Here is a 27,307-nt window from a genome sequence, read left to right as displayed (position 1 = left end):
CGCGGAGGGAGGACGTGTTATGAGCTGGTGACGCTTGGCGCTTTGGTCAGATGTTCGCTTGGTTATGGAGGGCCGGGGCCTGTGCTGCTGGAGGCTGCTCGGCTTGTCTCTCACTGCAGTGCTGCTGATTAGAGCGGTGGCTGCCGGGCTGGTGGAGCAGGGAGCTCCGGGGAGAGAAGCGGGATACCCCTGGGAGGAGCAGGACGAGAGCAGCAGCAGCAGTAGCCTTAGTCCTCTGGCGCCTGGTATCGGGGCTGCTGCGGCCTTTCCAGCCGGAGATGTCATCGTGGAGGACGACGAGTCCGGGGCTGAGCAGGAGGAGAGCGGCCGGGAGGAGAGCAGACCCAGGTGAGTGCAGGGGGGCCGGGCACAGCTGATACATCCCGGGGCACAGGAGCATGGCTCTCCTCTGGTCACTGCTCTCACTACCAGCAGGTGGCAGCCGTGTGTGTTGCTATTGGGCATGGTTTGATTTGTGCCCAGTCCTAGTGGCATGTTGTATAGGCTGGCAGTTCTTGCACTGGTCCGTGCATGGTCCTGGTAGGCACTGTGCCTGGGTTACTTTGGTTGGCATGGTGCAGTTATAAGTTTGCTCTGTGCTGATGTACTGATATTCTGCACATGGCTGCCATACTTGGCTTCAGTTTATGCAGCACTGTCCTCCAGACTTTCCTTGGACTGCAATGCCCAAAGGGTTCTTATGTATGCCGGGAGTGATGGGTCCAGTCTTGGAGACGTACCAAGATGAGGTCCGGCCAGTGCATCAGATGGTGCGGTGCTGCGCTCTGGCATGGTTCTGTTCTATACAGCAGAAGGGTTTCCAACTTTTACAAAGACTAACAGGATGTCGGCTATGCTGTGTGCTCTATTGTAACCGTACTGTGCCAGGTGCTGGTTGGGCCTCAGTGCCCTAGTGGCATTCTGTTACCCTCTATTCTATACATCACAACTCTCAGCAGGGTGACGGGTATGCTGGAAGTTATTGTTACTCAATATTAGAGCACGTTGAACTGGAGTAACGCCGTGCCACCGGGTCATAACAATTGTATGGATGCTGTCAGGGGTCAGCCTTCATGTCTATGGCTATCTGTTATCAGCACCTCCATCTATAGAGCAGAAAATAGAAGTTAAGGGTCATGTGACCTCTTATTGGTAGTTGCCACATGGCACAGGTCCTATAACAGTTCTCACGTCTCCTATATACAGATCACTGATGACTTCTTATAGGGCCCTTGGTAAACCTCAGGGCCTGTTAAATTCCTCCATGTGCCAGCAAGTGGAGATAATTACTGAAGCGTTACACTTGATTTGGGATTGGCGCAGGCGGTGCCTCATATTTTGGTACGGGCATAACTTCCAGAATCGTTATAAGATGGCGCGGTGTCTGTGTATACTTGTTTTCTGCCTTGCACGGTTTTGCTCCAGCTGTTCAGTCTTCTAGTTTCTTGTTGGCGAGTTTTCTATCTTGAGTTTCCGATTTTACGTCTTTATTTGGGCAGCCACAGGATCTGTCTGTGCAGCTTTGGCCTGGCTCACCGCTGAACGTAATCACATGTTGCCGTTTACTGGAATCTAGAGCTTGTCCTGAAGGGGAAGGTGAGACCCTGGAATTCTTCTGTGGTTTATGTGCGCACAGTCTGAGCTGCAGTACTGCGCATATCCTGCCGACAGGTGTGGTGCCTTTCCTTGAGGAAAAACAGGTTTTTTAACCCTGTACAACCTTTAAGTGCAGAGAGAGGCGACATGTGCAGGCGTCAGCAATACAGCTGTTGTGAGACTACAACTCCCAGCATGCAGAATTGTTCAAGTTCTTTTGAAACTTCCTTAAGTTTGGACAGAACATGTTTGTGGTTGTAGTTTTACAGCAGCAGGAGAATGATAACTTGTGAGGTTACTGGTTTCCAGTTCACAAAGGGGTGATGGCACAAAAATTATTTATCTCCTGTCCTGTGGCTAGAAGATAAATAGCTGGTCGATGAGGGGGTATGACTGCCGATCCCAAGAATTGGGGTGTTTCTACACTTGTCCTGTATGTGGCGCCTGTGCTCAATTCATTCCAGTTGAAACTAAAGTAGTGGCGCACGTTCTGTGTCATCTGTGGCTGCATTCACATTTGGTGGGGGGGGGTTCTCTGGATCAGTAGGATAAATGTGGCCAGACCCACGCTGATCAGCAAGTTAATCCCTATCCCCGGGGAGTATCTGCCCAGTGCCTCACACCTCTTAAACATCTGCTAGTCCAGAAAGTTTACTAATCCGGTATTGCTGCTCACAACTGCGTAATAACCTTTCCTTGAGCTGTATTTTATTTTGGGCTGGCCTAGTCTATGGACCTTTAAGTACTGATATGGAAGTATATCTGCTTCTCAAAACCACATAATTTTGTGATATTGTGTCACAAGATGATATGCTAGTTGTGTCTTTGTGGCCTCCCAGTGGTTGTGTTGTGCATTGCAGCCTATCAAGGGTTTTGCTGGTATGTTGTGAGCTTGTCTTCAATTGGTTTCTTGAGAAATTGGAGTTATTATTATTGTTTATTTATATAGCACCATTAATTCCATGGTGCTTAGCAAGATTGTGGCTAAAGTAAGGCTGGACATGTGTGCCTTATACTATGACGTTGCTATATAGAATACCGTACAATATATAATACCGGACACTACATTATACAATGACGTTGCTCTATAGAATACCGTACCTTATACAATGACGTTGCTATATACTGATGACACCGTACAATATATAATACCGGACACTACATTATACAATGACGTTGCTCTATAGAATACCGTACCTTATACAATGACGTTGCTATATACTGATGACACCGTACATACACGCCCCCTGTACACCTCCGCATCCTGTCAGTTCCTGCACTCCTCCAGCTCCTTTGTCAGTAAATCTTGTTCTGTTCCAGTCTTTACAAGGCAAATATTTGCTCAGGTCATACATCTTAGCAGGACGTTTCCATTGGCGGCCGCCAGACAACTTTATTAGCTTTGTGTGTGTTTTGGGTAATTTATAATCCTTAAATCCATGAGTTTGTCCTATATGCAGTCCCATGTAAATAATTTTAGGACGTGCACTGCAGGGTTAAATTCAGTATTTTTTGACTTTGGCTGTGACTGGCGGTGTTGACACCGCTGCTGTGTGTGTGATCCTGGCTATTTCTGCTCTCATGGCTGCCCCGTGGGGGCAATTAAAGTAGCTAGTCACTGAAGAGGGGTGCGCTGGGAATTGTCACCTCCTTTCCTTTACGCTAGCAACCACTTCAGTAAAAGCTTCATCTTTAGAAATACTCTTCTTACACCTTTAGTTGTTTCCCAGCTTTCCTAGAGTACTGAATGGCAAATGTCTACCATAGTACACTACTGGGGAATTGAGGGTTGTCCACCCAGAATCCTCATCTCTTGAGTAAAGGTCATAGAGGTTACAGTCTCTTCCTGCGGAGGACAAGCCATTGACGAGTCTCAGTATTGTGTAATGCTTCATTCCACCTGCGGAGGTGCTGCAGGCAAACAGAATGGCTGCCTTTAGATTAGAACTGATCGCTGGGGACTAAGTTGTGGTCAGTTTAGGAGATTCTTCTAAGTCTTGGTGTCCAAGTTAAACTTGCTTTTTTCTGATATCGGTTGGGAAGGCCTTCTTCAGGTATATATAGCTTGTGGTCTGTATTGTATACACTCATCTGATCAGGGATATAATGAACCGAACTTGCAGCAGCCAAGGTGCCACAGACTGAATTGCATGATATGGAACGCAAGATGCACGTTACGTCTCCTGAACTGAGCTGGGCTCACTGTAAAACATTATGTAGGACTTCAATATTAAATCCTGTCCTTGGAGTAGGTCCTCAATATGTGACATGTGGGGGTTCAATACTTGGGACCCTTACAGATCAGCTGGTTGCACCATTTGGGTGACTTTTGTGGCTTCTTTGCTGAATATCAGGCACTGTGCTGTATGTTTTTGAAGTGACTGTAGCCCAGCACCATTCACTTGAATGGGACTGAACCGCAGCCTTACCTTGTGACGTCATTGGCAGCTGACTGATGGGGGTCCACCACTATGACCCTGTCATATCACATATCAATGACCAATCTTAGTCTTAGGTTATATGAATGCAAGTCCTGAATAGTCGCCCAAAGGTTTGTCTTCTGAGACCCCGGCCCCAGCTACAGGGTAGTTGTGGCGTTATGTAGTCCCTTATAGGAATAGCTTTATATGTAATATATAGACGGCCCTCTTGGCTGTGCTGGAGGCTGCCGCCCCCCTCTGATGTCTATTAGGGCGACGGCATTGTCTCGGGTTAATAATTCTCGTTCGTATGGACTGGCGAGTGTTGTGAATGGCGCAGCGGTCATGTAAGTGCACTGCCATTCTATTCACATGGATGCATGGATAGGGGCCAAGTGTCCTTAATGGCACAACCCCTTTAAGACATTAGCTTTGGATGTGAGGACATGCCCAGACTATAGCCCAGCATGCCCTGACCTATTCCTATGTTATATACATGTGCCCTGGTGATGTAGATCATCACACTGATGGTGAAAACTAAATTTTTCAGACTTACAGTATTTTTGTGTGAAAGCTTTTATGGGTTGGTAGCAAAGGGTTTAATCCCAGTGCCGGTCTCTTGGTAGGAGTGGTGCAGTGTGTGGCGGTATACTGTAGACTGAGCAGCTGGCACCCGTGGCCGGGGATTTCCTGTGTAGCCATGGTGCCCGCTGATGCCGCCAGGGCCTGAGAACAGAACATGAAAGAATGTCTCTAGCTGCAGATGTCATCCCGACAATCCGGCTGGAAGGAATGAATTGCAGCATGGATTGTGTGCTGCTTGTGCATGCTGGGACTTGTAGTCTCCCTGAAGAGGTTAATGTATCAGGTGACTGCATCCTCTTATACGTTTACCTTGCCATGGGATCAGAGTAATCTGTTTACATTGTGGCTCAGCCAGCAAACTCTGCAACTCCACACCAGTATTATCAGTGTCCAGAGCAAGCACGACACCCGATCCAGAGCCTGCCTGAGGGTACAGGGGAGCCCGCCCGCTGCCCCCGCACGCCATGATCCAGACCCTCAATCTGGGAGTCCTGCATTTATCTAGGTATCTTATTCTCTGGGCTGAAACTTGGACAGGACATTGTGATTTGTTCTAGTGCTATGGTCCATGTTTTTTTTTTTTTTTTTTTTTTTTTGTTTTTAGACTTTTATTTTTAGAATATTGTATCTTAAATCCTTTGTTATATGCATACTTTTTATTTTATTCAAATTTTAACAATGATAGAAACTTTTATTTTGAAGTTATTTTTTGTAAGGGGAAAAATTCACATGTTCTATTGTATTTATTGTACATATCATATTTTTACAAGAAGTTTAGTTTTTTTTATAGTAACGTTTGGAAATATATTGTGTGTGTGTGTATATATATATATTATATAAAATTTTCAAATTTATATATTGTGCGCTGTTGATTTGAGCATGATATATTTAATTTTTAATATAATTTTTATTTGCATAATACAAAAACTTTGTAATCTAATAGTATTTACATTTCTTCTATATTAGCTATAGAGTGTACTCTAGCTATTGATGAAAATAATGATTAATGAAAATTATAGTTGTAAATGTCTATGTTCTGTCCCCAGGTCTCTGGTAATAATCAGCACACTGGATGGCAGAATAGCGGCTCTGGATGCAGAGAATCATGGCAGGAAGCAATGGGACCTGGACGTGGGCTCGGGCTCTCTTGTGTCCTCCAGCCTTAGTAAACCTGAGGTGTGTATGTGCCCCAGGCCGGTCTGTGACATAACATTTGTAATACTTATTATCCTATGTTATATGTAGTGTGCATATGCTTCTATTATTTAGTTATACTTAATGTTATTTTAGGCTCCTTGTACTTGGTAAGGTCCAGTGACTTTATGGTGTCTATTCTCTGTATACCTGGAGTGTCAGTATACACTGCACTGCTTCTGCTTTGCTCTGTATTGTATTAGTGCATATATTATATATATATATATATATATATATATATATATATATATATATATATATATATATATATATATATATATATATTATAGAATAGTCCTAAATACTCCTTATATACTTACATGGCAGCTTATCCTGAAGTCCAGTGAAACTGGTGTGCTTTATGGCTAAGATCACCTGTAGCCAAAAACTGCAATCCCAAAAAATGCTTACGGTTTTCACTGCTTTTCAGCCGCACTTGCTTTTTGGCTTACCCTTGTGCTGGTAAAATGAAAGGGGATGTCTGACGGTATGTAACCTACAGGACCAGTCATCCATGTCAGACCCTGTCCAGATTATCTGTTCGGCCACCAGAAACCATATATTATCTGCATGGCCAGAAACTGCCCTGCTCCTATTCCCGGTCAGCCTGGCTGGTGTGGCGGTTTCTGGCTTTATACCTAGTATTTGGCTTTTGACAGGCAAAACAGATCAGGGCAGGGTTTTGTTTTTTGTTTTTTTTGTTTGTTTTTTTTTACATTTTTTTATTTTTTGTTTAAATGCAAACATGTAAAGTAATAAAACCTTGAAAGAAGAAAAATTACAATATATTTGTTACAATTTTGTATTCTATAGATATATCAATGATAATAATAAATTCATGACTTTTGGAATGTGATGCCAAAAAATGTAAAATGTCCTTAATTGTCAGAAGCGGCCATTTACTTCCTATATTCCTATACAGGCACAATAGACATTCCTTCAGACACTGTCCTATGGATTGTCACTTGTCATTCATGGCACGCGGCCATCTTATTTGCTGCCTGCGCTGTTTACATCGTCACCTGATTGCCGGCCCTTCAGGATTATCTGCGTCTTTATCTCTTTAAAGATTGCTTGTGTATTGAAGGGAAACTACCTCATGGCTAATCCTTATCTGTCAGGCAGATTCATTATCTGTGCAGGCAATGTGTGCTTACCCCGCACCCAGTGACTCATTACAGATGGGGTGGGGTGGGGGGGTGGGATGAGGTAATGTCCTTACAGAGGAGGCTGATGTCATCCATCAGCTGCAGCGTCCTCCGCTATGTGAGTGTCCTTCATCTTCTGTGGTCCCTAGGGGCCCATGCCGGCTCATTCATAAATATTCATAGTGTTCCGGCACCTGCGCACCAGGCCTGCAACGTCCGTGCAGTGCATTAATATACATAAACCATAGCGGTGATGACATGTGGCCCTATGACGGGACAAAATACTGTATATTTCACTATCCGTATCAAAGGGACTGCATTGAGGTTTTATGCCCCCTCCCCCTCAAGACCCTTTGGAGACGTCAAGGCAGATGTGCGTTTTTCCTAGCTGAAGAATTCGGCTTCTGGAATTTTGAAGCAAAATTTTTCTGCTTGACCAATTTCTGTCTCGGATTTTGCACCGGCCAGGTGGAATTTTCCGCCTCCCACTCACTTCAATGGGTGTTATTGGGCAGGATTAAACATGGTGCTTATTTTTCCCAAAAGAAAATCCACCGATGCCTGCCTGGAACAACTTGGAGCTGACCTTGAGACAGAATCTGCCTCTTTGTGAACATACCTTTATTTACATGATTGGGGTTGTTTGTCTTAATCAAATGTATTAGATTTGGTTTTGGCAGCAGAAGGGTTAGAGAACCTGTCCTCATATGTCTGTCTCAGTAAATACTTGCATTCTATGTTAAATTTCAGTTCTGAGGAATTTTTTTTTCCACAGAACTGTTGGCATCCCTCAGTTATTCCTCCTGGAAATGTAGAACCATATGGATATGTGGGTGCTTCCATTCCAATTGATAATGGGTTGTGTCCTTGCTTAGTCTGATGATCTCCTGATGGTTACATACTGTGTTGAAAATGTTTTTCTCCATTTTCAGGAGGAGTAATGGAGTAACTGGGCACCATAGAATTTCAAGCAATGATATACTGTGGGAAATCAAATGATGTACTAAAACAGACCCTCTTTAGGACCTTTGCAGTCGTGTAGACCCTCTTGGCACGCAGTTTGCATTTCATTGACCTCTTGAAGGTCCCCACATGCCACTCTTGTTTAGTCCCTGGTCTATAGAAACCTGCAGATGTGAGGGCTATTCCCTGCCCAGCTATTAGAGGGCGCTCTTATTTATTTATTTTTTTTCTAGCTATCACATGACCTCCTTTGCTTTGTCCCCTTAGGTCTTTGGTAATAAGATGATCATCCCCTCGCTGGATGGTGACCTCTTCCAGTGGGATCGGGACAGAGAGAGCATGGAGGCCGTTCCTTTCACAGTAGAGTCCCTCCTGGAGTCGTCTTACAAGTTTGGCGATGACGTGGTGTTAGTTGGAGGAAAGTCCCTGACGACCTATGGGCTCAGCGCCAGCAGTGGGAAGGTGTGTGTCCGTGTAGCCTGCGGCTGGCAGTGCTCTCACAGGAATGCAGTGCTCTCATAAGCGGCCGCACTCACCCTGGGGCTGATGACTGACAACATGATCGTGTGTGTTTACTGCAGGTAAAATACATCTGTTCCGCCATGGGCTGCCGGCGCTGGAGTGAGGAGGACGGCGAGCAGGATGATATTCTCTTACTACATCGAAAGCAGAAAACTGTGCGTGCTGTGGGACCGCGGAGTGGCAACGAGAAGTAAGTGCACCCCCTGAAACATGCTGGAAATGGCCAGGAAATGACCTATTGTCTTAAATTCTGTTTTTATTTTTATATTGAACATATTTTTAAGCAATTTTGGTGGTGCTTTAAAATTTTTTTTTTTTTTTAATATAAATTTATTTTTATAAAGCTGCTGCTCAGTCCTGTTAGCTCTTATCATTGCATTGAGTTGTGCTTTTCCTCTGTAATTCACCCTGGAAATATATAAATAGTTTATAATTGGGTGTTGCCAATTGGCGGGGTGTCCCTACACTGTGACACTGTCCGGTCAGTGCTGACTCTGCCAGGCTGTCTATGGATGCAGCCATTAAGCAATGGTTATGGTAGCACCAGTTTGTCAATCAATGGATTCATAAATATTCAGGAGGAATAATAGAGGAATGGCACAACACAGATTTATGAGAAGAAAGTCTTCAGAACTGATATTTTTTACGGGAATGCATGTATCTGTTGAAACAGAAATCTAGTGGTGACCGTTCCAGTTCAGTAGCCCACTGTCTTATGTATACAGCACCTAGTTTCTTATATCTATGCCTGGGTCAGAAAACTCATTATGAGATGAATGGAGTGGTACAAGCTACTATCGAAAACTAGGTTACAAAGCTCTCCAGTGGTCCTCTGGTCAGAACATATCTGTCCACAGCTTACCCTCAGCTGTACTTTGTACCAGAGAATTCATTTAAAGGGGCTCTATCATTTGGAAAAGTCATTTTTAGATAAGCACATTCTTGCATAGGCTTTAGAAAGGACATTCCACACCTACCTTTAGTATGTAGATTGCCTCAGTAGATTTTGGTTAAGTCAGTTTTTATTCATATGCTAATGAGCTTAGACCGTGCACCGGAAGAGTCTGTGTGCACAACAGCATCTGCTATACATACACATACAGCAGACAGTGCACAGACACTTCCGGTGCACGGTCTAAGCTCATTAGCATATGGATAAAAACAGACTAAGGGTGCATGCACACTACGTAACGCCGGGCGTGTATGAGAGCCGTACACGCCGGCGTTACAGCAGGGCTGCCGAACACTTCCCATTCACTTCAATGGGAGCGCTCGTAAACGCCGCTGTTACGAGCGCTCCCATTGAAGTGAATGGGAAGTGTTCGGCAGTCTGCCGTAATGCCGGCGTGTACGGCTCTCATACACGCCCGGCGTTACGTAGTGTGAATGCACCCTTATACAAAATCTACTGAGGCGATTTACATACTAAAGGTAGGTGTGAGATAACCTTTAGAAAGGCTATGTAAGGATGTGCTTATCTAAAAATGACTTTTCCCAATGATAGAGCCCCTTTAATAGAAGGACACTGTTTCTCAGTAAGCCGTCACCGCGAGTAACATAATGAGTAGATCCTATTGTTTGAGAAATCTGCTGACTTCTCCCCCCTCTTTTCTTCCTTGTCAGATGGAATTTCAGTGTCGGCCACTTTGAGCTGCGTTACATCCCAGACATTGAACGTGGAGTGGGTTTTATCGAAGGCCACGTTGAACCCAGCGGTGGTACAGATGAGAACAAAATCATTGCTGACGTTGATGAGCAGGAGGCCGGCACAAAGGACATCCTCATCAAGGTGTCTGTGGCCGACTGGAAGGTCATGGCCTTTAACCGCCAGCTAGGACACCTGGAGTGGGAGCATCAGGTACAGCGACAATGCTTCTGTGTATTACAGGGCACAAGTGCTTTGTGCAAAACCGACCAGATCCTGGTTATGTAGATGACACAATGCCGCAAATACATATAGTACTACATAGTAGGGATCCGGAAAAGTCACAAAATAGTCACACACATGGAGTAAGGGGTTAATCCATGAAAATTCTTTATCCTCTATCGACAGGATACGGGATAAATTGCTGATCTGTTGGGATCTGATTGCAGAGACTCCCATGGATCCTGAGAATGGATATTTTTCTCTTCTACTGAGAATGTAGCAGTGGCGCAGACATGCCCCGGCTCCATTGGTTTCAGTTGGAGCATGTCTGAGTCCACTGCAAAATTGTTGGAGTGAAACGGGGGGGGGGGGGAACCCCTCCATATTACGTTAACAACCCTTTTAGTCGGAGGCCCCACGTTGCGGAAACACAGCTTCTTTTGTTGCAGATTTTGTTGCGTGTTTTTTTTTTTTTTTGTTTTGTTTTCAGCCAAACCTAGGAGTGGCTACAAATGAATTGGAAATGTGTAGGAAGCGGTTATACCTCTACGTTCTGCTTAGTCCACTCCTGATTTTGGCTCAAAAAAAACAATCTAAGGCTGCATTCGCACTGAGTAACGCTGGCGTTTTTTGTGCTTATTTTTGCACATTGCGCCGCGTTACGCGGCGTTAGCGCGGCGCTATGTGCAAAAATAAGCACAAAAAACGCCAGCGTTACTAAGTGTGAATGCAGCCTAACAAAAAAGCTGCATTTCCGAATTGTGGGGCTTCAGCCTTAGGCTAAGGCCCCACGGGCCGTAGCGCTCCAGAAAGAACTGCGGCGTGAACGCACTGCGGTTCTTTCTGCAGCGCTTTCAACAGAAAGTTCAGAGTTTTCCTCTGCAGACTTTCTGTTACAATTATATCTATGGGAAAGCCTCCGGCGTTTCCGTAGATATAATTGACATGCTGTGATTTGCAAAGCCGCAACGGCTTTGCAAATCGTAGCGTGTCCGCGCTTTTTTTTTTTTTTTTTTCATAAAGTGGGCAAGGGATTCGCACTTATCGCATGAATCCCATCCCCTTTGCTTGCACTGTAAAACGCTGCGTTTTTCCCGCAGCGTCTCCGCTGCAGGCAAATCGCAACGTTTATGTCCCGTGGGGCCCCGGCCTTAAAGTGGTTTTCTCCATCTCACTGTTTCAGCAGTCTGCCTGCCTCCTTCTTACTTCCTGTATTCATACAGGTCAGTGTGTTTATAGCAATGTTGTGTAAACCATGGGAGGAATAAGGTCACATAGCAGGCAAACAAAGCAGCATTTCTAAAGCAATATATTTAGGAAAAGTCTTCAATTTACATAATCTACCAGTATAGATAGGATGTTTGAGATGAGACAACTCCTTTAATGAAGAGTGATGTTACCTGTGGTGGTGCTGCAATGCGCCAGGTTTCCAAAAGTTTTCAGCTAATTTCTGGGGCCCCAGCAGAGCAACACTTCGGCTTATTATCAAGAAACCTTTTTTTAAGTAGTAGGGATTTTCCAAATCCTGGAACTTCTTTAACTCTTGCTCTCCTGCTCCACCCAGTTCTGCACTCCAATAGCCTCAGCCTGGCTGGTCAGAGATGGGAAGGTGATTCCTATCAGTCTGTTCGATGACACAAGTTACTCGACAGATGAGGATGTCCTGGAGGATGAGGAGGATCTGGTGGAAGCTGCTAGAGGGGCCACAGAATCCAGCTTTTACCTCGGTAAGTATGGCACTGGTATTAGGATACTACTATATCCTGCCTGATAAATTCTCTTGTCGAAGATGCAAATTTTGCACTTGCAGAAATGAGGGAATGGGGCCTAGTTGTTCTGACGTTTATTATAATTTATACCACAAAACTGTAGCCCATCCTACATGTAATCTATGCCAACTCCTCGGCTGGTTTCAGTTCTAGCCCTTGATGTGGTGCATCTAAAGCCGCAGACCTCTGTAAGTCCGCATGTAAAAGGCTGGATCTATAAATTTGATCCACTGAGTTTTTATTGGATCTTTCCAAAGTGCCATATTGAAGTAAAGCACCCCATACTAAAATATCAGAATGACACCCCCCCCCCCCCCCCCAACACACACACACACACACACACCACCACCACCACCACGATATTCCTGAATATGCTATGGCTTCTTGCTGTCCATTCTGAAAGTGTAAGTAATACATGAGCTCATGTTCTCTGTGTAATCCCCATCTGTCTGTATGTCAGGGATGTACCGGGGGCAGCTGTATCTGCAGGCATCTGTTCGGCCATCTGAGAAATTCCCAGTTAATCCTACAGCACTGGATACAAGGAAGGATGGGAACGCCATAATATCTCTGCCAAGGATCAAGTGGAAGCCTTTAATCCGTAAGCACATCTGTACACTCTGATGTTGTAGCGTCTGTATTCTTTCCTTGTCTGATACCTCTCTCCAATATTCGACAATCATTGGCACTCCAGGCGAGGTGTTGGGGAATGCTGGGACTTGTAGTTTTATGTAAGTCTAATCCTCTTACCTTGTCTTCTCCAGACTCCCCATCCCGGACGCCGGTGTTGGTGGGATCAGATGAGTTTGATAAGTGTCTGAGTAATGACAAGTTCTCTCATGATGAGTACAGCAACGGGGCGCTGTCTGTGCTTCAGTATCCTTATGGTAAGTATGTGTGGTTGGTAAGACTGGTGAGGAGATAACATACAAAAGTCCATGTTAAGCTTTCTCCTGGGCTACATGTCTTGTGCTCTTCTCGTGGTTCTCCACTGCTTATTTCTAGCATGACCCGAAGCCATGGTGAATCCTCCTAATGACCCTCTTAAAGACTTTGAGACTTCCCTCCATATAATCAGGGCACCCCAGTAACCCCAGCATTGTGACCCCATGTTCTGTTGTTTTCTTCTGATTTTTATACCTTGTTTCCAGCAAACAATGGAGAAGCCCCGAGACTTGAAAAGCAAGACTCTCCTCCTCCTAATGTAGCCGCTGTGCGTCTGGGCGCATTTCCTGATCAGCATCCTTCTTCTCTTAATATTGGTACATAGTGGTACTCTGTGACTTCCTACCTCCACCTCCCAAAATCACACCGACCATTGTTCATGTACCAGGTCACACCATGCTGATCACGTCCTCCATTCCATCGTTGACCATGTGGATGGGCTGGTTTTAAAGGGCATTCCCTAGTGCATTCTCAATACTTAATACCCTTGATCTCAGGAGTAATTTGCACAAGATAAGATGAACACTATTAAAGGCAAAGTCTTGTGGCAGGATCCCTCCCTTTTACAGGTCACGGGGTATAACCTCTGGCCAACTTAATTTACATGCATGCATTAAAGGGATTTACCAGGATCACCAGGGATGAGGTAAGATAAAACACTTCATCAATTCCATCCCGTGCCGGTCAGTGATGGGCTCATATGTCCACTGTGGACACTGCACTTCTGTTCGGTGCTAGCATCAACCTCATCTACTATGTAACTATGTATCAGATGGAGTGGAGGGGGTGCTATGTAAACAGAAGTCCTGGAATAGGAGACTATCCTCCTTTATATTACCCCACCCCTGGCTTCTGTATTTTGCAGTGATACTGGGAAATCCTTTTAACTCATCCTCTCTCCTTTCATTGTCAACGTGTGCCCATGTTTTTACACTTTACTGTTGTGTTTGCACATAGTTGAGTAATGTTGTAAATGTGATACATCCTGTATTGTACTCCAGAGCTGCACTCACTATTCTGCTGGTACAGTCACTGTGTACATACATTACATTACTTATCCTGTACTGATCCTGAGTTACATCCTGTATTGTACTCCAGAGCTGCACTCGCTATTCTGCTGGTGCACTCTGCATGTACATTATATGGATCTTGTATAAATGTCACTTCTTCTTTACAGATAATGGTTACTACCTGCCATATTACAAGAGAGAGCGCAGCAAGCGAGGGACGCAGATCACTGTTGGGATACTGGAGAACCCCAACTACAAGAACATTCGTAAGAAGGACCCTGTGGTGCTTCTACCCTGGTGGAAGGAGATCATCGGCACCATCCTGCTGTGCATCACTGCCACCACATACATCGTCCGCAAGCTCTTCCAGCCAACTCATAGCGCCAGGGTGTGTGAGACTCGCTTTAGTATACATCGCAGCCATGTTTTCTTCTCTGTGCACCTATTAGTTGTATGTCTACATACATTACATAATTTTTAATTCAGACAATTTTCAATGTTTTTTTTTCGTTTTCTTTTTTTTTTTTTTTTTTTTTTTTCATATTTGCCAACAGAAGAGGAAAGAATCTGAGACCCAGTGTCAGACGGACCACAAGTATGAGCCAGTGAGCGGAGATCTGATGGAGAGCAGAAGTGATTCCAGTAGCTTCAGCTACGTGTCCCGGTAATGTTCTGCTGTGTACACTACACTAGTCAGACGGCAGACTGAGGGTTACTTCTGTGTATCTCAAGGGTTTCAGCAAATATGCATGTGGTTCTGGAGTCAAACAGACTTTTCTACTCTGTATCCGCAGCTTGACCTCCATATATTACATATGCAGTGATATTCACCCCATGCATTGCAAACCGTGAAAATCTGCTTTATATATTTATACCACAGAAATACGTCTACTGCAAATTTTTCTCTGTGGGGATTAGATTTGTTAAAATTGCATCCCCTTTGCTAGTATTCCAATACACTGAATACAGAATCTGCTGGTAAATCCCATTATTTGTCCTGTGTGGAGATATATTTAAAGGGATTACTCGTGACTAGAGATGAGCGAACACTGTTCTGAACAGCACGCTCCCATAGAAATGAATGGAAGCGGCCGGCACACGGGGGGTGGGGGGGGGTGGGCGGGGTGAAGCCCGCGGCAAAGTCAGCGTCACAGGTGCTTCTATTCATTTCTATGGGAGCGTGCTGTTCGGATTGGCTGATCCGAACAGTGTTCGCTCATCTCTATTTGTGACTGATATTGACTGTTGTGGTCTCTTCACTGCATGGCGCCGTACAATGTATAGATGTCTGGTAATGCAGCTCAGCCCCATTCATTTGAGTAAGAACTGAGCGTCAGCATGGCTGTGTAACCAAAGTTTGGAAATTTGTCTTCCATGATGTAATTAGGAAGACAGTGCCTCAGTCATGCAGCCCAATAGAGGGCGCCCCCTTTAACATCATGCCCGACCTTCCCAGAGGCCTTTGCTGCAATGCATTGATGTTAAAGGGAGCGCCCTCTATTGGGCTGCATGACTGAGGCACGGTCTTCCTAATTACATCATGGAAGTCAGATTTGCATGTTCTTCCCATGTTCCTTTGCACAATGGAGCGCAAAATGGCTTAATAAGACTCCACACACCTAAATGGTGGTCTCTCCCTAAGGAGTGATGATATCCCCTTAACCAAAGTTTGATGTTGCCTGAAGAAAGGAAGTAACACTAGAGAATACAGTCCCGGGCAATCCCTTTAACTAGCCCTATTGCCCATTCATTTTGTGGTTAATGGTTTACTGTTCACGTCTACCATAGGAAAACCCATTTAAAGGTATATGTCAAGTTATTTCTGACTGCCCATAAACCCTCTACAACAGGGGTAGGGAACCTTCAGCTCTCCAGCTGCTGTGAAACTACAACTCCCAGCATGCTCCATTCACTTCCATGGGAGTTCCAAGCAAAGCAGAGAAAGTATGCATGCTGGGAGTTGTAGTTTTGCTACATCTGGAGGGCCGTACATTCCATACCCCTGCTCTACAAGCTGTCCCTTTGTGAGAAGATGGCTGGGTCCTGCAGCCTCCTGGATCTTGTCTGCAGGCACTTGTGGGGGAGGGGCTGCATACTTGGTATTGGCTTCTGATACATTGCAGAGCATATTGACAGGAGGCCATAGGTGAAGACTGCTCAGCAAGGAGTGTTATATTTGATGTGATGCCTTCTGTTAACCCTTTACTTCTCTCTGTAGGTATCTCACTGATTTTGAACCTATCCGGTGTCTAGGACGTGGGGGCTTCGGAGTGGTATTTGAAGCCAGAAATAAGGTTGATGACTGTAACTATGCCATCAAGAGAATCCGCCTCCCCACCAGGTAACTGGACACTTGTCTTAAGGTTTAGGCTTTATTTTATGTTCAGCTGGGATCCAAAAAAAATCCCCATGGGCATCTGCACCTCCCTCATCTAGTACTTCAGCTCAGGACTGCTCATGGGCATCTTGCAATACCAGACACTGCTCTAAGCAAAAAGGGGGTGCTGTTTAGCAGAAAACTGAATGTTGGCAAGTGTGAAACAATGGAGTTTCCATATGACACTTTTTTTACTAGTACAATAGATCCGAATCTGTTTCCTTCTGTCCTTGGCCATAGTGTTTAGTCGGCTATTTTACGAGAAGATGCATGTGCAGCAATGAGCTCATAGACTACATTTGCTATAGTTCACACTACTATAGATATCCTGTGTGTAGTGTATGTTTCAGTAGTTAGTCACCACGTTGTCCTGTGTGTGTGTGATCAGCCTGACCTTTACACTTCTGACTTGTTTGCTAGGTATACACTGTATCGCCTATACTTTGCCATGTTACGGTTTCAGCCTTTTTCAACCTCCCTTTTAGACGAAAAGTATTAAATGATGCTTAAAGGGATTGTTTAGTTTAGAAAGCCCATACACCCTGCTGGCAAATTGTGAGTTAGGCTGCAGTCACACTAGTGTTCCCTCTGCTGATTTCAGGCTGAAACCCTGTGGACCCCATTATAGTCTTTGGGTTATGCAGGTTTCCATGGTTAACCGTTTCCTTTTCAAGTGGATAGGGTTTCCGTTTTTGGGAAGAATGGAAACCTGAACACTAGTGTGAACCTAAAGTCCATAGGATGCTCTGTTAAGAATCTTAAGGAGGTGTTAAAGGGGTTGTCCCATCACAAGGATCCTATCTATACTGCTTGTTAATGTGGATGTAAGACTTTTCCTAAATACATTGCTTCAGCACAACTGCTTTGTTTGTCCACTATCTTAATTTATTCACTTCATTGTTGACACTGCGTTTCTATGGCTCTTGGAATTATCTGCTCAAATGTCAAGTGATGTAGCTGCCTGCTCTCAGGGGAGGAGGGGCTAAGTGCTCGGGAGCGAGCCTGTGTCTGTAGCCGTTCCTGTGTCTGTAGCCGTTCCTGTGTCTGTAGCCGTTCCTGTGTCTGTAGCCGTTCCTGTGTCTGTAGCCGTTCCTGTGTCTGTAGCCGTTCCTGTGTCTGTAGCCGTTCCTGTGTCTGTAGCCGTTCCTGTGTCTGTAGCCGTTCCTGTGTCTGTAGCCGTTCCTGTGTCTGTAGCCGTTCCTGTGTCTGTAGCCGTTCCTGTGTCTGTAGCCGTTCCTGTGTCTGTAGCCGTTCCTGTGTCTGTAGCCGTTCCTGTGTCTGTAGCCGTTCCTGTGTCTGTAGCCGTTCCTGTGTCTGTAGCCGTTCCTGTGTCTGTAGCCGTTCCTGTGTCTGTAGCCGTTCCTGTGTCTGTAGCCGTTCCTGTGTCTGTAGCCGTTCCTGTGTCTGTAGCCGTTCCTGTGTCTGTAGCCGTTCCTGTGTCTGTAGCCGTTCCTGTGCCTGTAGCCGTTCCTGTGCCTGTAGCCGTTCCTGTGCCTGTAGCCGTTCCTGTGCCTGTAGCCGTTCCTGTGCCTGTAGCCGTTCCTGTGCCTGTAGCCGTTCCTGTGCCTGTAGCCGTTCCTGTGCCTGTAGCCGTTCCTGTGCCTGTAGCCGTTCCTGTGCCTGTAGCCGTTCCTGTGCCTGTAGCCGTTCCTGTGCCTGTAGCCGTTCCTGTGCCTGTAGCCGTTCCTGTGCCTGTAGCCGTTCCTGTGCCTGTAGCCGTTCCTGTGCCTGTAGCCGTTCCTGTGCCTGTAGCCGTTCCTGTGCCTGTAGCCGTTCCTGTGCCTGTAGCCGTTCCTGTGCCTGTAGCCGTTCCTGTGCCTGTAGCCGTTCCTGTGCCTGTAGCCGTTCCTGTGCCTGTAGCCGTTCCTGTGCCTGTAGCCGTTCCTGTGCCTGTAGCCGTTCCTGTGCCTGTAGCCGTTCCTGTGCCTGTAGCCGTTCCTGTGCCTGTAGCCGTTCCTGTGCCTGTAGCCGTTCCTGTGCCTGTAGCCGTTCCTGTGCCTGTAGCCGTTCCTGTGCCTGTAGCCGTTCCTGTGCCTGTAGCCGTTCCTGTGCCTGTAGCCGTTCCTGTGCCTGTAGCCGTTCCTGTGCCTGTAGCCGTTCCTGTGTCTGCACCACACGTGACCTAGCTTCCTGCTCTCAGGGGGGAAATGAGTGCTGCTTTCTTATATAAAACAGTCTAAATCCTAGTGGGACCTGGTCCCTCTGCTCTCTAGGATTTAGTTTTCTTATATATAGCGGGCTAAAAGCTAGTAGGTAGAAGGACCTGGTCCCTTAGCCCACTAGGATTTAGCCGACTCTATATAGAACAAGCTAAATCCAAGTGTTATAGGACCTTTGATGACCTCACAGGCCCTTCAGTCGTCCCATAGGATCATGCTATGTGGTGGGCGGAGCTACATGCTATTTTGGGGGCGGAGCTAAACTGGAGGTAGTCTGACAGTATGGCTTTGCATATGAAACCCCACCCACCAATTGACGTCGAAAACCTGGAAGAAAGAAGTCTTTGCAGCAGCGAAGACTGGTGAGCAAGGGACATGGGAATACCCCTTTAAGGTTTTCATGACTAATCTTTAGGATCGGCCATAAATACCTGATTGGTGGAGAGCTGATCAACTATACAGAGCGGTTTTCTGCAGCTGTCCTATACATAGTACAGGGTGGAAGCAGAAGGAGGTTCCGTCCCGACCTCTAACAGTTCACGTATTTATGGTCTATCCTAATAATGGACAATAACCTTAATTCTGGCTAATCTCTTTAATCTGTTGGTCCATGTCTGAACCCAAACTGTTCTCTTCCGACCCCAGAGTGAAGGTGACCAAACCGTGTTACTCGCCTCTCTTGTGCTCTGACACAACTCCTTCTCAAAGTCTTCTGACCGGCCTCAGCGGTCACATGGGTCATGTGGCATTACATTACTTGCATCTGTGCCATGTGGCCCTTACTGGCCAGAAGACTGGTAGAGGGATCCATGTAAAGGAGAGTTGTGTAATTGTTTGCTCACTTCTCCTTTAACTCCACCTATTATACTCCGGGGCCTATAGGGACCTTAGAGTATAAGAGCAGTTTCAGGTCGGACATGTTCGGTCCAAACCAAACCGCTACTTGAAGCTCCCCCAATGCTTTACTCCTTAATTTACATCTTTTTAAATGGGGGTGACCTAAATAATTGCTATTAATCGAGGAAATAAAACACAATTATTATTTGGGTCCTATTGGCCCAGCCCTGCTGCCAGGTTTCTCCGGGTTATAGGTGCTCATAGAGGGTCCCATCGGGACAGTCTTGGGACTTGCCTATTGTCAAAGGGCCTTTTAACAAGGAGTTCTTGTTCAGAGCAGAGCGCCCCTTTAATGACTGATCAGGAAAGTGTGACTAAAGCGAATATGTAAGCCGTCTTGTATCTGTAAACCTCTTTACTGTAGACCAATCTGGTAACCTGGATGTGTTCTGCCTTCTTCCTAGGAAACTGGCCAGAGAGAAGGTGATGAGGGAAGTGAAGGCTCTGGCCAAGCTGGAGCATCCTGGGATTGTGCGATATTTCAATGCTTGGCGTGAAGAGCCGCCAGAGCTATGGCAAGAGAAAATGGACGAGCTGTGGCTGAAGGATGGATGGTACGGTCTATAATGTTCAGACTTCATCCCCAATACCTTTGGGTTAGCACGGGGTTAACGTCTACCTTGATGGGAATCACATGATGGGAAATATGGCAGTAGCGATGCAGCATATTGCACCTTTGTCCCATTCGTTTGAATGCTATCGAGGAGAATGTCTTGTTGTACAGAGCAGTGTAAAAGGGGTTGAGGCCTCAGGTCTCTGGACCCTTTAATTGGCTGATCAGTGTGGGGGCTGGGATGGGTCTTCAGTACTGTAACCCTGGATAACTTCATCACGTGATGAAGATTGTATTTCCTCTGCATGTCAAAGAGCATGCTCACTATTCACATGCCCACAACTCTCCCATCAAATTTAATAAAAATGTTATATATTTATTAGTAAAGTGTTCTAATAAATGCATGTCTTATCTATTTCAGCACGGAGTGGCCCTTCAGCTCTCCAACCCCTATGGATGGCCTTTCCATCAAGGTTCGCAGTGCAGACCCCTACTCTATGAAGGAACAAGTAGAAGTCCTCACTCCTTCTTCAGAGAGTCAGAGCTCCACCAGCTTTATCGCTGTTGATTCAGAACACCATAGGAGGCGCTCTTTTCCTCTTCACTTCTCGACAGATGACTTTAATGAGTCACATGATGCCAGGGTGAACCTGCAGGACTGTTTCCTTACAGACTGTGATCTGGAGCAAAGCACAATGAGTGAGGACCCTGGGATTCTTTACCAGCCACAGGATGTCTTATTACACGAGAGGACCTCCTCCTCCATCATCTTTGAAGACTCCGGTTGTGACAACGCGTCCAATAACATAGACCACAGGACGGATGTGTCCGTTGTGGTTACGACCAGTGAGTTTTCCCATAAAGACTCCTCCAGTGAGAGTAAACCCACCTCTGCAAGCACTTTGTCCATTTCTCCTCCTAGACCAAAAACCTTGAACTTGGACTTGACCAAAAATACTGCCGAGAAGCCGAACCCCAGCTCTCCTAAGGTATACCTCTACATACAGATGCAGCTGTGCCGCAAGGAGAACCTCAAAGACTGGATGGAGGCACGCTGCACCCTGGACGACCGGCCACGGGCTGAAAGTCTTCATATATTTCTGCAGATTGCAGAAGCTGTTCAGTTTTTGCACAGCAAGGGCCTGATGCATCGGGATCTGAAGGTAGGTACACCGGGGAATACACACCAGGCTGGGGTTATTGTCTTGGAGATGGTTGGGGGGAGCACTAAGTTCCCTGGAGATGTTTAGTATAATCCTATATGTGCTCCAATGAGCTGTCAGTACCAGCAGGCACCGGTCTAGCTATGTATGGTGCTATACCTGGGCACCATTCAGCGCCTCCATCATAGGGGTTAGTTGGATTCCTCCTGATCCAACATTGATGGTAGATCTTTATACTTGGCTGTTAATAATACAATGGTGTTCTGGGACTCTCATAATGAGGCGTTCTCCTTATCATAAGGTGGGAGTCTGACACCTGGGACCCATATTAAACAGCTACTCGAGACACCCCTTGATGCCACTGGCCTGTCGTGCTCTTTATTGATATGGCCTGTTCACATGAGTGGGGCTGAATTTCAATATCCAGCACAGAACTAGGCAATACTTTTTTGAGCCAAAGCCAGGGATGGATTGAGCAGATGGAAAAAGTATCATCTTCCTATGTGTCCCATTCCTTTGCAGTCCTTCCTGGCTTTGGCTCCCAAAAAAACAGCAGCAAAATGTTTAACAAAAAGCTGCTTTTCTCCAATGTGGGGCCTCCACCTAAGAGAGAACCTTGTTATGTCTCTGATATTGTCTGTGTACCACTAAAGGCTTACAGGGCACTGGTTTCAGCCACTCCGTGGTGCCAGCTTGTTCTCCGGTTGCGGAGATATTTGTGCTGTTCGTTTCGGCCTAGCCCCAGTATCTCTAAGACCAAGGCACTAATGACGGTGTGCTGAATTCATTGTAATGCCCAGTCTGCTTTCTGATGGTTTTGGTATCCCCCCTTTATTAAAATCTAAAATCCTGCAGCCTCCACTAGAGGGAGCTTAATGCTCAAGGATTGTACATGAATTCCAGTAATCTGCCACGCTGAGATTAAAGGGTTATTCCTACCTACAAAAAATTTGTGGAGATGCAAATATCCCTTTTTAACATACCAGAATCTGTCTTTATATCCCCTAAATCTAAGTAGGGCTGAGGCCTCTCGTTGCAGCAACGCAGCTTTTTTGCTGCAGATATTGCACTTTTTTTTTTTTTTTTTTTTTTGAGCCAGTGCCAAGAATGGCTACACATAGAATGGGAAATGGCTTAGGAGATTCTTATATTTCAATCCATTCCTGTCTTTGACTTTAAAAAAAAAACAAAAAAAAAACACTGCAACAAAAAAGCTGCATTTCTGCAAAGTGGGGCCTGAGCCTTACTTGGGTTAATGGATCCTAAGGCCCATTCACACAGCTGAATCTGCTGCTGATTTTGGCCTGGAGGAAGAGGAAAGCGTCCTGCTCCATCTTGTCATGGATTCCGCGGGTGATTCAGCCGCAGAGTTCACGGATTATGACTGAGCCTGGAGGTAGAACATTAAGAAGGATATGAGGAGGATGTCCGCTTCAAGATCATTTTCTATAGTTTGCATGAAGCCTTAAACTCTTTGGGCCAGTTAAACCATTTTATAGGGCTTTGGCTGTGGCTTTGAGAAAGTTATTCGGCGCCTCTTCTATTCATGTGGTCTAGTTCTGAACGATCTACAGTTTACCAGTAAAAGTGGTGCTCCGGGGCTAGTTACGCTGCCATTGTGACTGCTCTCATGCTTGGCCTTCCATTAGTTGGGTGCTGGTGCCCGCTGGGCATACCATGTGGTGAGGCAACCATAGAGGCTCTTATTAATAAGCATAGGGTTCTGGCAAGATATTGTGCCATTGCCTCATCAGCTGGTATTGCTCAGTGTGTGCGGGGTCTCCTCATGCCCCATGTAAGTTCGGACATGCGTGGTCATGACCCTGCATCACTGTGCAGACTGTTCTGAATGAAGCCACGTTTCAGGTCACTTCTTGGCAGGTCGATGGAACCCGTGCTATGCAAAGGAAATGTCCAAGAAGTCAGCATCTCCTTCATTCTTGGAATCCCAGTGATCCCGGACGTCAATGATGGTCCAGCAGCTTGTTAGATATCACTCACTGGCAGGTAGAAATAATGCACGCCCTTTGTTTTGTCCAGAGGAAGTCTGACTTGAGTGAATTTACCTTTAAAAAGAGATGACAATGAAAATTGAAGTTCCTATTGGAATCCTCCATTGGCCTGGCCTTTAGACTAAGCGCTCATGCAGTGAGCACATAAGTCCTTGCCATACTATAATACCGTCACATCTCCAGGCTCTTGTGTCACTAGTGGGCACTACAAATGCTTGTGGCACATTGGGATACCATTGTACTTGCACAAGGCAAGATGGGGACAGGGTTTTGCTTCCTGCACCTGAGGACAGATGAATGGAGCAGGAGGCTCGCTGTATGTCTCAAGCTTCTGCACTACCGTGCTATAAGAGACTTAAGGGGTGTCTGCTGTGACTGTTTAGGGGGTAGCTGCTGTAATTAATGGCAAGGGGGTGGAGTGATAGGGTCCCCTGCTGGAACTGCTAGAGGAACAAAGGGGGGGGGGGGGGGTTATGCTATGACTCCTGGGGTGTAGCTGAAATGTTTTCAAAGTTGCTGCTTTGACTACTAGGGAAATGGCAGTGGGGACCTGCTGTGAATCCTGGGGCAGCTGCTGTAACTACTTGTAAGGATGGAGGGTCCTTGCTGTGATTACTAGAGGAATTTGGGGAAGGAGGGGGGGGGAATCTGCTGTGACTAGTGGAGTATGGCATCTGTAATGGTGAGTTGGAGGGTCCCTGCTGTGACTCATAGGGAAATGTCGGAGGGAACACTGCTGGAACTACAGCGGGGCTCTGTACTGGATACTGTGTGGGAGCTAAACCTCCAGGCTCCTGTTTAAAGGGGTTTTCTGGCCTAAAATATACTGTCTATGCTGATGTATCCACAGGATGGGTCGTCAGTGTCTGATCTGTTGGGGTCCAACACTCAGGCCCCACACAGATGAGCTTTTCCAGCAGCCTCTGTGTGCCAGAAGCTACGCAGTCTGCTTCCATTCAGAACCCTGGCATGCTCCAGTGGGTAACATCTGCTCCCTGTGGACTACTGTTGTTTCTGGGGCCTGATCTGTGTGGGGGCTGGGTGTCAGACCCTACATATCAGATACAGATAACTTATCCTCTGTATCCATCATCAGTATGAACAATCCACTTTGAGATGACGGAGGGCTGATCCTGAGCAGCGTACATATATAACCAGACTTCCTGTATTCGGGATCTTTAGGATCATGTGATCGCTACCGCCGCAGATTTCCCTTACTTAATTCCGCTTTTCTTCCTTTGCAGCCTTCCAATATATTTTTTACAATAGACGATGTAGTGAAGGTCGGAGACTTTGGGTTGGTGACGGAGATGGAACAAGAAGAAGATGAAGAAATGGCTTTGACCCCGATGCCAGCCTATGCCCGGCATACTGGGCAGGTGGGAACCAAACTCTACATGAGCCCTGAACAGGTAGGTGTCAGTAATGCTGAGGTCAGCCGCTGTCTGTAGAACGATGCTATCGTGTCTTACAAGACGTCTTCTGCTTGTCTCCAGATGTATGGCCAGAGTTACTCGCACAAGGTCGATATCTTCTCCCTGGGCCTGATCTTATTTGAGCTGCTGTATCCGTTCAGTACCAATATGGAGAGAGTGCAGGTCAGTGCCAGAAATATAAAACCTACTGTGATCTCCTGTCGCCACACGTGGCCTCTTCTCACCATTCTCCATCAGCTGGACACGTCTTCATGGACTAGCGGAGTCATCTTGTATTTTTCCCTACCTGGTTAAATATTTGCAATGCTTCTAGAAATATCCCAGTACAACAATGTCATCTAGGCAGAGGGGGAGGGGGTAGTGCTCCCCCCCCCCCCCCTTTTTTATTTTTTTTATTTTTTGCATGTAATACTTAAGATTTCCCCTAGATGGCACTACATCCCTAGAAAATACTGTAAATGGTAAATGCGGAGGAGCTGGTGGAAGAAGCGGCTCAGTGTGACTCTTACACAGTCGGACACGTCCGTTTAAATCTTTTCTTTTTCCATAGATACTAACAGACTTGCGGGACCTGAAGTTTCCAGCCCTGTTTACACAGCAGTATCCACAAGAGGTAAGGATCTTCTAGTTGTCTCCAGTGACCAAAGGAGCTCTGATTAAATACTCGTGTAGTGACGTCTTTCCTCTGTCCTGAGTTACAGCCTGTATTATACTTCAGAGCTGTAGTCATAATTCTGCAGGCTTCAGATAAGATCTCTCCGCGTTCTTTTCTTGCTCCAAGTTTAAACAAAAATGAGTTGTAAACTCTGTATTCTAGTGTTCTACTCCGGAGCTGTGTTCAAAATGCCGCTGGTTATTGGAAGCCATCGGCAAGCATTAGTCATAACTGTCCCTCAGCATTATAGGATCTTCCGTTCAGTACTCTTGTGGAGTAGGAAAAAGTAACGCTATTCAGAGTACAGAACACTAGAACAGGCTTTGTATAGATGAACTACAGAATTCTGAATTTGGCTCTGAAGCATAATACAGGGTGTAACTCAGGATCAGTACAGGATAAGTAATGTAATGTATGTACACAGTGACTGCACCAGCAGAATAGTGAGCGCAGCTCTGGAGTATAATACAGGATAAGTAATGTATGTACACAGTGACTGCACTAGCAGAATAGCGAGTGCAGCTCTGGAGTATAATACAGGATGTAACTCAGGATCAGTACAGGATAAGTAATGTAATGTGTATATACACAGTGACTGTACCAGCAGAATAGTGAGTGCAGCTCTGGAGTATAATACAGGATAAGTAATGTATGTACACAGTGACTGCACTAGCAGAATAGTGAGCGCAGCTCTGGAGTATAATACAGGATAAGTAATGTATGTACACAGTGACTGCACTAGCAGAATAGCGAGTGCAGCTCTGGAGTATAATACAGGATGTAACTCAGGATCAGTACAGGATAAGTAATGTATGTACACAGTGACTGTACCAGCGGAATAGTGAGCGCAGCTCGGGAGTATAATACAGGATATAACTCAGATTTAGCTAAGCCTCCCCATACAGACGGCTCTGTATAACCTCTGGCTTCCTGTGTTTGTCTCGTGCAGCACACCATGGTCCGGCATATGCTTTCACATAACCCCAGCGAGAGGCCTGAAGCTGAAGAAATTATAGACAGTCCTTTATTTGAGAACATTGAAGTTCCCGGTAAGCTGACGCTCAGGCAGAGGTCCCGGACACTGAGCACCTCCGGTTTGAAAAGCCTAAAGAATTCCAGCAAGTGATCGCCTCTCTCCTAAAGCAGAAAGACTGTACCCGTTCAGCACCCCTTAACGCCTCCGTTGACCCAGGGGGTTGGATCGGCTTTGTATTGGCACAATGCATATTTTATACTGTCGGACATTTATACCATTTGTTGGACATTTCTATTAATGCAGAAGAGCACAGAGTACCTGGCGGCATTAAGAAGACCGTTATGAGTTTTGCAGTTTCTCTGGTCCTGTTAGTAATGGCTGTTATTGGTCAGATCTGTCCTTAAAGGGCACCACACCTATTAATGTTCACTGTAGTCTTCTAGAAGATTACCTGTAGCAGTCAGGGTTTTTTTTTTTCTTTTCTTTTTTTTTAATATATATTTTTACATCTCATGAAGCACAGACTGGAGACAATGTTGGAGGAGACCAGGGGGTGGGAGTTCAGTGGTTTATAAAAGAACAAATATTTTTCTATGGGTTTTTTTTAGGATTCATTTGTTGCAGGTTTTATATTACTGGAAGCAAGTTTATTAGAAGACTCTTCCAAAATGGGGAGGAGTAGATATGTCTTCCTACTTTACATTTCAAATGGATGAATCCAGTATAAAGGGGTTCTCCGCCTTGGCAATACCGATGGCCTATCATGGCTGTCAGCCCTGACAGGTTTAATATTAATGCCCTATGTTGCCATGCAGAGAGCCGTGCTGCTCACTTGCCATATAAAGCGGTGGACTTGTCCCATTGAAGTCCATGGGACATTGCTGCAGTACCTAAAGCCACCACTACACTTTGTAGACTTTGGGCAGTGCGGTTCCCAGCATGTAGACATTACCAGGAACTGATCTGTGGGGTGGGACAGCCTGGACCCTCCGCAGATATAATACTGAGGACATGTCCTAAGAATGGGCCATCAATATTAGAGGTGGACAAACCCCTTTAA

At 45.8% G+C, this 27,307-nt stretch overlaps 1 protein-coding gene across 2 annotated transcripts; it reads left to right on the top strand.

Moving 5' to 3' along the window:
* On the top strand, positions 1 to 26,878 carry EIF2AK3 (eukaryotic translation initiation factor 2 alpha kinase 3). Of its 2 annotated transcripts, none has more exons than XM_075261336.1 (17): positions 1 to 348; positions 5,648 to 5,777; positions 8,174 to 8,368; positions 8,488 to 8,618; positions 10,052 to 10,286; positions 11,860 to 12,022; positions 12,525 to 12,665; positions 12,829 to 12,951; positions 14,187 to 14,407; positions 14,574 to 14,683; positions 16,238 to 16,360; positions 19,857 to 20,006; positions 20,427 to 21,168; positions 24,425 to 24,592; positions 24,677 to 24,778; positions 25,167 to 25,229; positions 26,221 to 26,878. In XM_075261336.1, the coding sequence occupies exons 1-17, from the start codon at positions 65 to 67 to the stop codon at positions 26,395 to 26,397; spliced, it is 3,258 nt and encodes a 1,085-aa protein (XP_075117437.1). In that variant the 5' UTR covers positions 1 to 64; the 3' UTR covers positions 26,398 to 26,878. The 2 variants fall into 2 exon arrangements, with proteins under 2 accessions (XP_075117437.1, XP_075117444.1); XM_075261343.1 differs by lacking the exon at positions 1 to 348 and adding an exon at positions 5,065 to 5,106.
* The last annotated feature ends 429 nt before the right edge of the window (positions 26,879 to 27,307 follow it).

The sequence above is a fragment of the Leptodactylus fuscus genome, chromosome 1, assembly GCF_031893055.1.
Source record: "Leptodactylus fuscus isolate aLepFus1 chromosome 1, aLepFus1.hap2, whole genome shotgun sequence".
Taxonomy (NCBI): Eukaryota; Metazoa; Chordata; class Amphibia; order Anura; family Leptodactylidae; genus Leptodactylus; species Leptodactylus fuscus.
This window is presented reverse-complemented; position numbering and strand designations above follow the sequence as displayed.

What these genes read in the sequence shown, in the direction of transcription:
- EIF2AK3 (XM_075261336.1), top strand. Translation starts at nt 65, where the DNA reads ATGGAGGGCCGGGGCCTGTGCTGCTGGAGGCTGCTCGGCTTGTCTCTC. An exon ending in TCAGCGCCAGCAGTGGGAAG is followed by an intron (nt 8,369 to 8,487) that starts GTGTGTGTCCGT and finishes TGTTTACTGCAG; the next exon opens with GTAAAATACATCTGTTCCGC. An exon ending in CCAATATGGAGAGAGTGCAG is followed by an intron (nt 24,779 to 25,166) that starts GTCAGTGCCAGA and finishes CTTTTTCCATAG; the next exon opens with ATACTAACAGACTTGCGGGA.